At 37.1% G+C, this 16,360-nt stretch overlaps 1 protein-coding gene across 3 annotated transcripts in view; it reads left to right on the top strand.

Moving 5' to 3' along the window:
• The window catches only part of Gphn (gephyrin), a 447,337-nt gene that overhangs the window by 129,782 nt on the left and 301,195 nt on the right, over window positions 1–16,360 (top strand). For all 3 annotated transcript variants that reach the window (XM_052185596.1, XM_052185597.1, XM_052185595.1), the window contains exon 3: window positions 12,851–12,908. In XM_052185596.1, coding sequence (XP_052041556.1) covers window positions 12,851–12,908 — 58 coding nt within the window. The remainder of the gene's footprint in view (window positions 1–12,850; window positions 12,909–16,360) is intronic.

Below are 16,360 nucleotides of genomic sequence, written 5' to 3'. Positions count from 1 at the left end.
CTGCTACTTCAAGACATACTTAAGGTTGTAAATATGAAAGAGAAAATCCTAAGGCTGCCAGAGAAAAGAAACACTAAGGATGTCTCAGTTTTCCTCACTGTAAACTTCTCAGCCGAAACCTTGGGGCTTAGTGGTTAAAGAGAACTGATTGCTCTTCCAAAGGTCCTGAGTTCAATTCCCGGCAACCACATGGTGGCTCTCAACCATCAGTAAAGGTGTCTGATGCACTTTTCTGGTGTGTCTGTAAACAACTATGTGCACTCATATAAATAAAATAAATTAAAAAACAAACCTTGAAGGCCAAACAAAGAGTGGCATGAGGAATTAAACAAAAATATACAGAACAAAAATGTGCAGCCAAAAATGCTGTAGCTATGAAACCTATCTAGACAATAAGATACAAAGATATCCTCAGACAAAGGCTGGTAAACTGTATTGTCACACCTGTTTCACAAAAATGCCGAAGGATGCTCTTCAAACTGGAAAAGATGTTAATGAGTAGAAACAGATTATGGGAACTTATAAATGTTTGCATTGATATAAATAATTATACAAGTTAAAATGATCTAATAATAAAAGCACAGTGATTAAACTATATCTTTAGCTAGAAGACTCTGAAACAGTCATTTCGAATGTAACAGAGAGGACCAATGAAGAAAGATAACTTTTTTCAGCACTGTAACTATAGATAATACTAATGCACTATGTGTTTTGAAAGCTACAAAGAGATTTTAAAATATTTTTACTATACAGAAATCATAAATGTCTGAGAACACATACACATGCATGTGTACATGCATGCACAAATGGCATGGTGGTGGTTTAAATAGCCCCATTAGCCTCATGAACTTAAACTCTTAGTGCCCAGTTGTTAGGTATCTTTGAGGAATCTTTGGAGCCTTGTCATAAGAAGTATGCTACTGCTGGAGAGCTTTGAGAGCATACTCTATTTCTAATTTGCTTTTCTGACTTCCTGTGTGATAAAATATAATAAGTCAAATTCCTGCTCTGGCCACCCACTGATGCCGTGTGGTTCTCATGTCATTATGGGCCCCATTCTTTCTGGAACTGTAAGCCACAGTAAAATCTTCTATAACTTGCTCTTGGTCATTTTACATTTTTTTAAAACCTTTTTAAATTAGGTTTGATTTGCATGAGTGTTTGCATTGTACATGTATGTGCCATGTGTATGCATGCTGTTCATGGAGATCAGAAGAGGGTGTTGATTCCCTTGTTGTAGCAGTTGTGATTAGCTGTAGGCTATTTGGTGGTTGCTTTTTTTTTCTTTTGTAAAATGGTTTATTTTTTATTTCTATAAATAGTCATAAAGCCTTGTTCAGATTTTATTTCTGCCCTTTACTACATTTTTTAAAAAAATTTTTAGTTAACTTTTTCTCTTTTAATTATATATTTTATTGGATATTTTATTTATTTACATTTCAAATGTTATCCCCTTTCCCGGTTTTCCCTCCAAAGACCCCCTATCTCATCCGCCCTCTCCCTGCACTTACCTCCCTGTCCTGGCATTCCCCCACACTGGGGCATCTAGCCTTCACAGGACCAAGGGCTTCTCCTTTTATTGATGCTCAACAAGGCCATCCTCTGCTACATATGCTGCTGGAGGCATGGGTCCCTCTATGTGTACTCTGTGGTTGGTGGTTTAGTCCCTGGGAGCTCTAGTAGTGGTGGTGTTTCTGGTTGGATGACATTGTTGTTCTTCCTATGGGTTGCAAGCCTCTTCAGCTCCTTCAGTGATTTCTCTGGCTCCTCCAAGGGAGACTTTGTGCTCAGGCCAATGGTTGACTGCCACCATCCGCCTCTGTATTTGTTAGACTCTGGCAGAGCCTCTCAGGATTAAGACATATCAGGCTCCTGTCAGCAAGTACTTCTTGGCATTAGCAATAGTGTCTGCGTTTGGTATCTGTATTTGGGATGGATCCCCAGGTGGGACAGTCTCTGGATGGCCTTTGTTCAGTCTCTGCTCCAGACTTTGTCTCCATATTTCCTCCTGAGAGTGTTTTCTTCCCTCTTCTAAAAAGGACTGAAGCATCCACACTTTGGTCTTCCTTCTTGAGCTTCATATGGTCTGTGAACTTTATCTTGGGTATTCCAAGCTTCTGGGCTAATATCCACTTGTAAGTGAGTGAATACTATGTGTGTTCTTTTATGATTGAGTAACCTTACTCAGGATACTTTCTAGTTCCATCCATTTGCCTAAGAATTTCATGAAGTCATTGTTTTTAATAGCTGAGGAGTAGTATTCCATTGTATAAATGTATCACATTTTTGGTATCCATTCCTGTGTTGAGGGACATCTGGGTTCTTTTTATCTTCTGGCTATTATAAATAAGGCTGTTATGAACATAGTGTTGAATGTGTCCTTGTTATATGTTGGTACATCTTTTGGGTATATACCTAGTAGTAGTATATCTGGGTCCTCAGGTAGTGCTTTGTCCAATTTTCTGAGGAATCAACAGACTCATGTCTTCAGTGGTTATCGCAGCTTGCAATCCCGCCAACAATGGAGGAATGTTCCTCTTTCTCTACTTCCTTGCCAGCATCTACAGATTCAATGCAATCCCCATTAAAATTCCAACTCAATTCTTCATAGAGTTAGAAAGAACAGTTCTCAAATTCTTCTGGAATTCCAAAAAAGAAAACAAACAAACAAACAAACAGGATAGCTAAAAACTATTCTCAAAAATAAAGGAATTTCTAGGGGAATCAGTTTCCTGGACCTCAAGCTACATAGCAATAGTGATAAAAACTGCATGGTATTGGTTCAGTTACAGACAGGTAGATCAATGGAATAGAATTAAAGACCCAGAAATGAACCCACACATCTGTGGTCATTTGATCTTTGACAAAGGAGCCAAAACCATACAGTAGGAAAAAGATAGCCTTTTCAACAAATGGTGCTGTTTCCACTGGCAGTTAGCATGCAGAAGAATGCAAATAGATCCATTCTCTTTTTTGTTTTCTATATGCTTTGTTTACATTCCAAATGATTTTTCCTTTCCAGGTTCCCCTCTCCCCATAAGTCCCATAAGCTCTCTTCCCTCTGCCCTATCTCCAGTCAACCTCCTAGCACTTCTCTGTCCTGGTAATTGCCTACAGTGCTGCATCAAGCCTTTCCAGTACCAGGGCTTTCTCCTTCCTTCTTCTTGGGAATGATTTGATATGGGAATTACGTCTTGGGTATTCAGAGATTCTGAGCTAATATCCACTTATCAGTGATTGCATTCCATGTATGTTCTTTTGTGATTGGGTTACCTCACTTAGGATTTTCCAGATCCAACCACTTGCCTAAGAATTTCATGAATTCGTTTTTAATTGCTGAGTAGTATTCCATTATGTAAATATACCACATTTTCTGTGTCGATTCCTCTATTGAGGTATATCTGGGTTCTTTCCAGCTTCTGGCTTTTATAAATAAGGTTGCTATGAACATAGTGGAGCATGTGTTCTTATTACATGCCGGTGAATCCTCTGGGTATATGCCCAGGAGAGGTATAGCAGGGTCCTCCGGAAGTGTCATACCCAGTTTTCTGAGGAACCACCAGACTAATTTCCAGAGTGGTTGTACCAACTTTCAATCCCACCAGCAGTGGAGGAGTGTTCCTCTTTCTCTGCATCCTTGACAACACCTGCTGTCTCCTGAGTTTTTAATCTTAGCCATTCTGACTGGTATGAGGTGAACTCTCAGGGTTGTTTTGATTTGCATTTGCCTAATGACTAATGAACCTTTCTTAAAGTGCTTCTCAGCCATCTGAAGTTATTCAGTTGAAAATTCTTTGTTTAGCTCTGTACCCCATTTTAATAGGGTTACTTGGCTCTCTAGAGTATAAGTTCTTGCGTTCTTTGTATATATTGGATATTAGCCCTCTGTGGGATGTAGAGTTGGTGAAGATCTTTTCCAATTTGTTAGTTGACATTTGTCTGATTGACAGTGTCCTTTGCCTTACAGAAACTTTGTAATTTTATGAGGTTCTATTTGCCAATTCTTGATCTTAGAGCATAAGCTATTGGTGTTCTTTTTAGGAACTTTTCCCCTGTGCCCATGTCTTCAAGGGTCTTCCCCAGTTTCTTTTAGTTTCCGTGTGTCTGGTTTTATATGGAGTTCCTTGATACACTTGGAGTTGAGCTTAGTACAAGGAGATAATAATGGATCAATTTGTATTCTTCTGCATGCTGACCTCCAGTTGAGCCAACACCATTTGTTGAAAAGGCTATCATTTTTCCACTGGATGGTTTCAGTTCCTTTGTCAAAGATCAAGTGACCACAGGTGTGTGGGTTCATTTCTGGGTCTTCAATCCTATTCCATTGATCAACCTGCCTATCACTGTACCAATACCATGCAGTTTTTAACACTATCGCTCTGTAGTATTGCTTGAGGTCCGAGATACTGATTCCCCCAGAAGTTCTTTTACTGTTGAGAATAGTTTTAGCTATCCTTGGTTTTTGTTGTTCCAGATGAATTTGAGAATTTCTCTTTCTAATTCTATGAAGAACTGAGTTGGGATTTTGATGGGGGTTGCATTGAATGTGTCGATTGCTTTTGGCAAGATGGCCATTTTTACCATGTTAGTCCTGCCAATCCACGAGCATGGAAGATATTTCCATTTTCTGAGGTCTTCTTAGATTTCCTTCTTCAGAGACCTGAAGTTCTTGTCATAGAGATCTTTCATTCTTATCTCCTTGTACAAAGGTCATGTCCAAGTGGATCAAGGACCACCACATAAAACCAGGCACAATGAAACTAATAGAAAAGAAAGTGTGGAAGAGAGCTTTGAGCACATGGGCACAGGGGGAAATTTCCTGTACAGAATACCAATAGCTTATGCTCTAAGATCAAGAATTGACAAATGGGACCTCATAAAATTACAAAGTTTCTGTAAGGCAAAGGACACTGTCAGTAGAACAAAACGACAACCAACAAATTGGGAAAAGATCTTTATCAACCCTATATCTGATAAAGGGCCAATATCCAATATATAGAAAGAACTCAAGAAGTTAGATTCCAGACAACCAAATATTCCTATTGAAAATGGGGCACAGAGCTAAACAAAAAAATTTCATGTGAGGAATATAGAATGGCTGAGAAGCACATAAAGAAATATTCAACATCTTAATCATCAGAGAAATACAAATCAAAACAACCCTGAGATTCCACCTTAGAACAGTCAGAATGGCTAAGATCAAGTAACAGTAGGTGCTGTCGAAGATGTGGAGAAAGAGGAACACTCCTCCATTGCTGGTGGGGTTGCAAACTGGTACAACTACTCTGGAAATCAGTTTGGTGATCCTTCAGAAGACTGGGCATAATACTACCAGAGGACCCTGCTGTAACTCCTAGGCATATAATCAGAGGATTCTCCAGGATGTTATAAGAACACATGCTCTACTATGTTCATAGCAGCCCTATTTATAATAGCCAGAAGCTGGAAAGAACCCAGATGTCCCTCAACAGAGGAATGGATACAAAATATGACACATTTTCACAATGGAATACTACTCAACTATTGCAGTGATTTCATGAAATTATTAGGCAAATGGGTGGAACTTGGAAATACCATCCTGAATGAGGTAACCCAATTACAAAAGAATATACACGGTATGCGCTTACTGATAAGTGGATATTAGCACAGACATTTGGAATATCTAAAATACAATTTACAGAACCTGTGAAGGTCAAGAAGGAAGACCAAAGTGTGGATACTTTGGTCCTCCTTAGAAGGGGGAACAAATACCCATGGGAGGAGATGATACATACACTGAAGGAAAGGCCATCCAGAGACTACCCCACCTGGGGATCCATCCCATATACTGTCACCAAACCCAGACATTAATGTGGATGCCAAAAAGCACTTGCTGACAGGAGCCTGATATAGCTGTCTCCTGAGAGGCTCTGCCAGTACCTGACAAATACAGAGGTGGGTGCTCTCAGCCAACCATTGGACTGAGCACAAGGTCCCCAATGGAGGAGCTAGAGGAAGGACCCATGGAGCTGAAGAAGCATGCAGCCCTATAGGAGGAACAACAATATGAACCAACCAGTACCCCCAGAGCTCCCACATTCAGTAAGATGGGTTTTCAAACATTAATTAACATATGAACATATTCAAGATAGTCTCTCAGGTATGTCTCTTGGCCCATCTCCTGGTGATTCTGGAGTTTTTCAAATGACAACACAAACTCTCACAGAAGTTGCCTGTCTATTGGCTGTTACTTACCTAAAGTAGAATTGAACTCTGGCTGCTCAGACCACTTCCAACTAACTAGTAGTATTCTAGGAAACATTTAAAATGGTAAAATTGTCCTAAAACATAAGGGTGATTATTAAAGACAGAAACAAATCCTAAGTCAGTAGTGGTGATAGGAAAACAATTGTTAGATTATAAAAATTCATTTTTAACATTATCCCAAAATAGTAACCCAATTTAAATTTGAAAGTAAAGGACTGTTAATTCAATCATATCTTTTTCTTAAATTAAAAGACTTCTGTTCCCCAAATAGTTACATAAGAACAGTCTGTTGTCACAGAAGACTCTCCCCATCCCCATGAACTAAGACTATAGGACATAGTTTTTATTTAAAATGCTAAACTACAAATATTTATCCTTCTGAGCCATATGTTCAGTTAAGTAACCATAGAACTTTAGACTGAATTCTGAAAAGTGGAAATACTTGAAAATCTTAGCATTTCTGACTCTTGAACAGCATGTGTCTTTGTGCAGAAATAGAATGATACTGATTCTCGTTTGTGAAGCATTGCATTAAGTTCATTTAAGAACAAGAGTTTTAAACCTTCTGACACAAATTATGCTGTCTGCATAAAATGAGTTCATTCAAATACTGAAGTCCTACTCTAAGTGGAAATAAAGAAAATGCTTTTATTTATAAAATAATTAATATGTTAATTCTTTATACTTTAAAGAGCTCTATTACTAGAATGTATTTATCATTTAAAATCATTATCTCCAATCACTATAGGTATGATGGCATATCAGCTGTGAGGGAGGGAGAGCAAGGATCACAGGGATCACAAGTCAGGTTTTACCTATGCTACACAGGTAGAGCCTGTCCCAACCCCTAGCTAGGACTTTATCTGCTTTGCTTTTGGTAGTTGACCAAACTATCAGATGTTTTTAAAAGAAGATCTATAAATCTTGTGGACTCTTTGTGTATATTTTAAAAGAAGATGAATGCGAAACTTGGAAAAATTTTATAACACTTGTATATTTTCAGTCTGTTGATCTCTAGATTTGAGGAGATGTGAGTTGGTATTATTTAACTTAGTAATTTTGAAAGAGTTCATTCAAACAATGTGTATATGATTTTGAAATATTTTTTCAGTTCTACAAACCTTTTAAAAGTGTTCATATTACTAGATTTGGGGGGTTTTAATACTTTTTATTGAAAATTTTTGTGCAATATATTCTGATCACAGTTTCCCCTCTCCCAATTTCCCCAGGTTCTCCTCATCTCCATACTAATTCTAATCCATGACCTTTCCTTTTTTTTTATATTATAGGATTCATAGCTGGGTTGGTAGTTAATTTCTCAATTGGTGGCATGCAGAGTACCTTCCAGTACTTGCAGTGCTAGTCAGTCACTAGTGGGGAAGGCTTTAGTTTGGTACTCTCCCAATATTCCCTCACTTTCCCATCTCACCCATCCCCTTCCCCATGTAATCTTCCCATGCCAATCTTCCCCATGGCTTTCGATTAGGACATACTCTGTTTTCCTTCTGAGATCTTCTTCTCTGCCCATTTACTTACTCTATAAGTATACAAAGAACTCAAGAAGTTAGACCCCAGAGAACCAAATAATCCCATTAAAAATGGGGTACAGAGCTAAACAAAGAATTTTCACCTGAAGGAATTCGGATGGCTGAGAAGCACCTTAAGAAATGCTCAACATCATTAGTCATTAGGGAAATGCAAATCAAAACAACCCCGAGATTTCACCTCACAACAGTCAGAATGGCTAAGATTAAAAACTCAGGAGACAGCAGGTGCTGGCAAGGATGTGGAGAAGGAAGAACACTCCTCCATTGCTGGTGGGATTGCAAACTGGTACAACCACTCTAGAAATCAGTCTGGCAGTTCCTCAGAAAACTGGACATGACACTTCCAGAGGACCCTGTTATATACCCAGAGGATTCCCTGGCATGCAATAAAGACACATGCTCCACTATGTTCATAGCAGCCTTATTTATAATATCCAGAAGCTGGAAAGAACCCAGATGTCCCTCAGTGGAGGAATGGATACAGAAAATGTGGTATATTTACACAATGGAATGCTACTCAGCAATTAAAAACAATGAATTCATGAAATTTTTAGGCAAATGGTTGGAACTGGAAAATATCATCCTAAATGAGGTAACCCAACCACAAAAGAATACACATGGAATGCAATCTCTGATAAATGGATATTAATTAGCCCAGAAGCTCTGAATACCCAAGACACAATTAGCATAACAAATGACTCCCATGAAGAAGTAAGGAGAGGGCCCTGATCAGGGAAAGGCTTGATCCAGCTTTGTAGGGGAGTAACAGGACAGAGAAAAAGGAGGGAGGTGATTGGAGAATGGGTAGATAGAAGAAGGCTTATGGGACATATGGGGAGGGGGGGACTGGGAAAGGGGAAATCATTTGGAATGTAAACAAAGAATATAGAAAATTTAAAAAAAAGAAAAAAAGAAAAGAAATGGTTGAGCTAGAAGGGAGGCAGACAGGGTTTATGGGAAGTAGCAACAGAGGGTTTGTACTTAGTAGACTCTCCAGCAAATGGAGATAGGTATTCATTTTAGATTTTTTAAGCATTATTTGTACTTAGCAGTAATTATACTTTAAAGTTAGCATACAATACATTGGGCTTGATAATGATGTTCATCTTATTATACTTTGTTCTTATTCATCCTGCTTCTTCAGATTAAATAGTTTGAAGTTGCAAACCACCAAGCACCATCACATATTTGTACCCAAAAAAACGTAATTAAAAGTGAAAATTTCTCATTCATTGAGTATCATTCTGGCTTAAAAGAATTATCTTAACAAGTATACTATATATACAGATCAGTTGAGTTAATATTGTATACGTGGCCCTTTTATTAAGGAGATCTAGGATCATACAAAGTGCAGTTTATTGGATACTTAGAGAAAGTTGGTACTAGGTATCAGCATCATCAGTCGGATCCACACAATTTGCATAAAGAGAAATTATTTACTAGTTAGCATAAAATAACTTATTTTAGGCTAGAATATACCTGGCAGGTGCATTCTAGGCCCTGCTTATAAAAATCTAAGTATAACTTTAATGGGTCCTTCTGCTTATGATTTGTTTGGAAGTCATGCAGCAAGAACTAACCTTGGTGGTTACTCAGGGTAAATTGGAACAGCTGTGATTTGATGTGACTGTAGTCCCTGGAAAGTTAGGATGTGTTCATTAAAAGAGAGCCTGTTTGATTACCTCGTCTGGTCCTTGGTCCTGTAGAGGATTGATGACCCAGGATAGGGTAACGCTAGGCCGCTGAGGCAGAAATGGGTGGGTGGGGAAGCACCCTCATAGAGTCAAGTGGGAAGGAGGAAGGCATGGGGACTTATGGAGGGAAACTGGGAAGGGAGATAACATTTGAAATGTAAATAAATAAAATAACCAATAAGAAAAAGAAGAAAGCCTGTTTTATGTGATATTCTGTCCTAGTAATGTGCAACTGTAAAATTAAGAATTTATACCATTATCTATTAATTTATTTGCTTTCATTACTAACATATACATAGCAATAGTTCATTGTGTAAAAACCAGGTATGTTTGAAGGACAGTGAGATATAGAAGAGTACTATATCAAACCTTGCTTCTCTACCAAAACTGTTCTTCTCCGACTTATCCCTGTTAAAATATTTGATTACTTCTGTCCTTGATCTCTGTGCCTTTCTTTAAACTTTAAACTTTGCCTAAAAGTTATTAGGTCCCTAGACATCTTCTAGAATTATTTTTTATTTTGTTTTGTTGTTTTTTGTTGTTGCTGTTGTTAGTTTTCTGAGGAAGGGTCTTTGTGGCACCAACTGGCCTGGGTACTACAATCCAAGCTGGACCTCTTGTTATCAGCTTACATCAGTGTTCTAGTTGCTGAGGTACAAATCTATAATGAGGTTTAAAATTATTCCCACCTTACTGGTTCCTTTCAGTCCACTTTATATACTTTTTCCTAATATTCAAGTACCCTGACCTTTGTGTTCTCTCTCCCTCTCTCCTTCTCTCTCCTTCTCTTTCTCTCCCTCTCTCCTTCTCTCTCCTTCTCTTTCTCTCCCTCTCTCCCCTCCCTTTCTCCCTCTTTCTCTCTTTTTCTTTTTCCTCATAGTAGCTATAACATGAAATCCTGAAACCTAATATGCTATAACATAGGAAACCTTTTCCACATCAGCATGATGCCTTAAGTGGAAAAGTTCCACATGACTTCTTGAAGGCAAACTAAAGATCTGCCCCCCCCCCAAAAAAAAATCTGCCTGAAGGTTGTGTGTCCAAGGTCTGTGTAAAACATAGGGCCAATGGCATGACTCAATAGGTAAAGGTATTGCCACCAAGCCTAAGAACCTGAATTTCATCCTGGAACCTGATAGAACTGACACAGCAAGTTGTCCTTTGATATCTACATGCCCATGGTGATATGCCCCCCCCAAATAAACAAATGTACTTTTTTTTAAATACCAATGATTATTTTGTTTAGGATTAGGTCCTATCTCTAAGTGATATATATGGAATATTACAAAATCCAAAAACTGGAGTCAAGTGTACTTCCCTTAAGATTTCAGTGCTACTTGTAGTCTTGAAACTATTAATACTGACAATGTAAAATATTTCTATATGCTGATTCCAGAGTTGATTCTTTCTTCATCAAAAGACGAACACTTTTATAATGCAGTTTGGAATAAGTCATTTCATGACCTAAGCCCTGCTAGGGAAAATGATACTGATAACATGCTAAAACTATGGGTATTTAAAATGCATCTGTGTTTAATGATGCCATGAAAATTAAAATTTCATTTCCAGAAATTATTTCAAAGGTGTAAATAATTATTTTTTGTTAAAGTTTGAAATAGTTTATTCTCAAATATTTCAACACCTCCCCCCACACACACACACACAAAGAAGTTGTTTATTACTTTGTTGTTTCCCTTCGGTTTTCTGGATTGCTTCTGTTTACTGAATATTTTCCTCTAACATTTACACATTTGTTTTCATTCTCCTTTCGATTTTTGTTAAAAGTTGTTTTTAACAACTTGATATTACAGTTATTACTACAGTTATCACTTTATTAGTATGCTATACATATGCATAAGAGTTATTGTTTTACAGGTTTCTTTTTATTGTTTGTTTGTTTTCCTTTTTTTAAAATGGGATTTCTTTATGGAGCCCTTGTGGTCCTGAAACTATATACACCAGGCTGGCCTCAAACTCAGAGATCCACCTGCCTCTGTTTTCTGAGTACTGGGATTGTGGCCCCATGCCTATATTGTCTATTGGGTTTTAATTCCAGTGGGACCATTTAAACATATATATTGCTTAACATGCCTTTTTTCTGTTTTCTTTAGAAATAATTTTCCTTTCTTGGCAATTTCATTCATTTATACAATGTTATGTGTTATCCCCCTCCATTACTCTGTCAAGTCCCTTCTTCCATAAGCTATATTATTAAAGAAAATTACACCTTTTCTACAGCAGCTAATAGTAGTCAGTAGCTACTAAGGAAGGAATAGGGCCTTCTGAGCACCTTTCTCCTCCATGACAGATTATTGCAGGGGCCAATCTTATGCAGAAATTCATAGCTGTTGTGAATGTTCAAGACTGCAAAAGGCATGTCATATCTGGTTTACTCACCTTCTTAATGGTCAAATACATTCCCTTTGGTTTGAAGTTATATAAATACTTAATTGGAGAGTTATCTTCCCACATCTTTCTAGGAGCAGATTCAAGTATCTAAGGTACTGTTAACATTAAACATGAGAAAAGTGAATTTTCTATAAACAATACGGCTTTGTTGTTGTGTTCCATTATCAACCATTTTTCCCATAGCAGCTTTAAATCATTTTAATAACAATTTGGAATTGTTTTTGGAATCTATTCCTTTTATATAATGATTATTTCTTGTGTTGATTTAAATTAACTGCTTAACTGTTAAGAATTCTTTAAAAACTTGTTAAAAATCTAATTTTATAATGATAATGTCTTTAAAACTTTCTATTTTGAAATAATTTAAACTTAGATATTAGGGCTCAAAGTATGTGTAATTTTCAGGGTTTTTTCTCTTTTCCTTTGATAATGCTGGACACATCTCTAATACTCCATTTAAAAATTATATATCAAAATCAATATTGGTTCATTATTTGTGGTAGTTGTACTACATGAATATAAGATAATAAGTATCGGGAAAACTAGGAAATGGGGCTTAGAGCAGGATATGTTACAATTTTTGGAAACCTTAAACTATTCCAAGAAATTGAGTTTATTAATTAAACAAATAAAAACAGGTTTATTCTTGGTTCTTGATATATGTTGTGATAGTGTCCAGCAATAAACATAGCAGCTTTAGCATTATTAAAACCATCAATTAATGAAATTTAATTCAGAATGAAAATCCAATGTAAAGCTTCCTCTTTTGGAAGTCATTTGTTTCCTGTTTTTTTCTAAACTAATAAATGAAAAATGAAATAAAAATGTTTTCCCCAGGGCTATGATGTGGGTCTTTGGAGATTTCTGGTGGCATTCTAATGCTAATGCTGTATATCATTCCTATGCTTTTACCCTATTGCAGGTTTTAAGAATATTTTCTTCTCCTAATTTCAGGTTGGGTGGGACTATTTCAGCATACAAGATAGTGCCAGATGAAATAGAAGAAATCAAGGTATAGTATGAAATTTTCATTGCTACAAAGGCTTTACATTTTAGTTGCAAGCTGTGGGAAAAAATGGTTACTTCTTAAATATTGAATCAAACATTAATCTCCTGAATACTCAAGGTAAAAATACATGCATATTACAGAAGCATCATGAAATTGTATATACTGTTTACAATACTGTTCTGGGAAAAATTTAATTGGATGTAAAAGAAACCCTATGTGATTTGTTGAAAATATAAATTAATATTATGTATAAGCATCAATATACATAATGGATTATCTTTTTATTTTTTTAATTTAATTTATTTTTTTTACATCCCATTCACTGCCCCCCTCTCAGTCATCTCCCCACAATCCTTGCCCCTTCCCTCCTTATCTCCTCTAAGCAGGTGGAAGCCCTTTGGGTATCCCTCCATCCTGGCATTCCAAGTAACTGTGAGGCTAGTTGCTTCTTCTTCCACTGAGGCTAGACAAGGCAGCCCAGGTAGAAGAGCATATTCCACATGTAGACTTTGGTGATAGCCCCCTGTAAATCTTTACCAGTAATAAATAATATTAGTCTTGTAGTTGATATTTCCTTGTTCTTTTTAAAATATAAATATCACTTTCAATTAAAATCAATGTTTCAATGAATCAAGAATTAACATTATTTTTTAAAAAGAGCAATACAATAATTCCTGTCTTTACATTGTTATTGATTCTTGTAACTATAAGTTGCCTTTGTCTAAAAGCAATTTACCAAATAATTGAAATTTGAATTCACTGTTTCAATAAGGAAACCTGATAATTAGTAGTAGTAGTCAGTGATAAGCAATTATGTCCTTGCACCTATAGTAAATTTTTAGTTCCCTTTTTGTGACCTTTGGTTAATTATTTTAAAACCTCTTGTGATGTGCTTTGAGTTGTACATGTCTTATTACTATCTCAGAAGCAATCATCTCATGGCACTTGAAGACTGGCAGAGTTCTCAATGCATTTATTGACATCACAAAGGACATAATAGCAGTCCTATTATTATTATTATTATTATTATTATTAATGTCTTTTTATTAGATATATTCTTTATTTACTTTGTCCCCTTTTTTGGTTTCCCCACCGAAAATCCCCTAACCCACCCCCCTCCCCAACTCCAATCCATCCACTCCCGCTTACCTGTACTAAGGCATCCAGCCTTCTCAGGACCAAGGTCCTCTCCCCCCTTTGATGTCCAAAAGGGCCATCCTCTGCTGCATGTGCATCTAGAGCCTTCGGTCCATCTATGTGTACTCCTTGGTTGATGGTTTAGTCCCTGGGAACTCTGGGGGTACTGCGTGGTTCAAATTGTTGTTCCTCCTATGGTGCTGCAAACCCTTAGAGCTCCTTGGGTCCTTTCTCTAGCTCCTTCATTGGAGACCCTGTGTTCAGTTCAATGGTTGGCTGAGAGTGTCCGCCTCTATATTTGACAGAGCCTCCCAACTGACAGCTATATCAGACTCCTGTCAGCAAGCACTTGTTGGCATCCACAAGAGGGTTTGGGTTTTGTAACTGTATGTGGGATGGATCTGTAGGAGGGGCAGTCTCTGGATGGTCTTTCCCTCGGTCTCTACTCCACAATTTGTCTCTGTATCTCCTCCGATGGGTATTTTGTTTCCCCTTCTAAGAAGGACCAGAGTGTCCATACTTCTGTTCTTCCATCTTCTTAAATTTCATCTGGTCTGTGAATTGTATCTTGGTTATTCCAAGCTTCTGGGCTAATATCCACTTATCAGTGAGTGCATACCATGTGTGTTCTTTTGTGATTGGGTTACCTCACTCAGGATATTTTCTAGTTCCATCCATTTGCTTAAGAATTTCATAAATTCATTGTTTTTAATAGCTAAGTAGTATTCCATTGTGTAAATGTACCACATTTTCTGTATCCATTCCTCTGTTGAGGGACATCTGGGTTCTTTTAAGCTTCTGGCTATTATAAATAACACTGCAATGTCCTTATTACATGTTGGAGAATCCTCTGGTTATATGCCCAGGAGTGGTATAGCAGGGTCCTCCAGTAGTATTATGCCCAGTTTTCTGAGGAGCCGCCAAACTGATTTCCAGAATGGTTGTACCAGCTTGCAATCCCACCAGCATTGGAGGAGTGTTCCTCTTTCTCCACATCCTTGCCAGCACCTGCTGTTTCCTGAGTTTTTGATCTTAGCTATTCTGACTGTTGTGAGGTGAAATCTCAGGGTTGTTTTGATCTGCATTTCTCTGATGACTAAGGATGTTGAACATTTTTCTTTAGGTATTTCTCAGACATTTGATATTCCTCAGTTGAAAATTCTTTGTTAAGTTCTGTACAGCAGTCCTATTATAAAAGAGTTTAATTACTAATATAATTTTAGGAAATCTTATAAGATCATCATTAAGAATTAAGAAATCTTCTATTTGACTGTACAGCATCACTGCAAGACAGTATATATCTTTATAGTTCTTCAGAGATCTGCTTAAAGGGGTGGGCTAATACCTAGAGATTGTTGTAGATATTTAATAATAACAGGAAAAGCATATTAATAGTAGAAATCTTTCCTAAAATGAAAATTTTCACTGCATTTCCTAGAGAAGCAATTCCTTCATTAACTTTAACAGTACATGCTGGAACAATTTCAGGAAGATCACCTGCTAGATTTTAATTTCTCCTTCATGGCTCCTGGCACAACTTGAAAAATTCTATGGGGCAGTAACATTATGTGAGCTAAGGACATAGCATAGAGCAGATGCATACTAGAAGCAATATATTTGTATTTACATAATTTACAGAAAATCTGACACTTTCTTCTAAAGGATCTTACTTTTTGTAAGGTTTTTATTTTGTTTTATTTGTTTTAGAATTATGAGTTATATCAAGATGTTCCTTAAAACATAGAGCTCTAAGTGATATAAATATGATTGTTATACCAAATGAATGATTTTTTTGTATCTGACACTATATCACTGTTAAAACTTATTTAATCAGCATTTAATATTGCCAATAGCATTTTTTAAAATTTTTTTATTCGATATAATTTATTTACATTTCAAATGATTTCCCCTTTTCTAGCCCCCCACTCCCCGAAAGTCCCGTAAGCCCCCTTCTCTTCCCCTGTCCTCCCACCCACCCCTTCCCACTTCCCCATTCTGGTTTTGCTGAATGCTGTTTCACTGAGTCTTTCCAGAACCAGGGGCCACTCCTCCTTTCTTCTTGTACCTCATTTGATGTGTGGATTATGTTTTGGGTATTCCAGTTTTCTAGGTTAATAACCACTTATTAGTGAGTGCATACCATGATTCACCTTTTGAGTCTGGGTTACCTCACTTAGTATGATGTTCTCTAGCTCCATCCATTTGCCTAAGAATTTCATGAATTCATTGTTTCTAATGGCTGAATAATACTCCATTGTGTAGATATACCACATTTTTTGCATCCACTCTTCTGTTGAGGGATACCTGGGTTCTTTCCA

The sequence above is a fragment of the Apodemus sylvaticus genome, chromosome 6, assembly GCF_947179515.1.
Source record: "Apodemus sylvaticus chromosome 6, mApoSyl1.1, whole genome shotgun sequence".
NCBI lineage: Eukaryota > Metazoa > Chordata > Mammalia > Rodentia > Muridae > Apodemus > Apodemus sylvaticus.
Note: the sequence above shows the minus strand (reverse complement) of the source record. Positions and strands in the feature narration are given on the sequence as shown.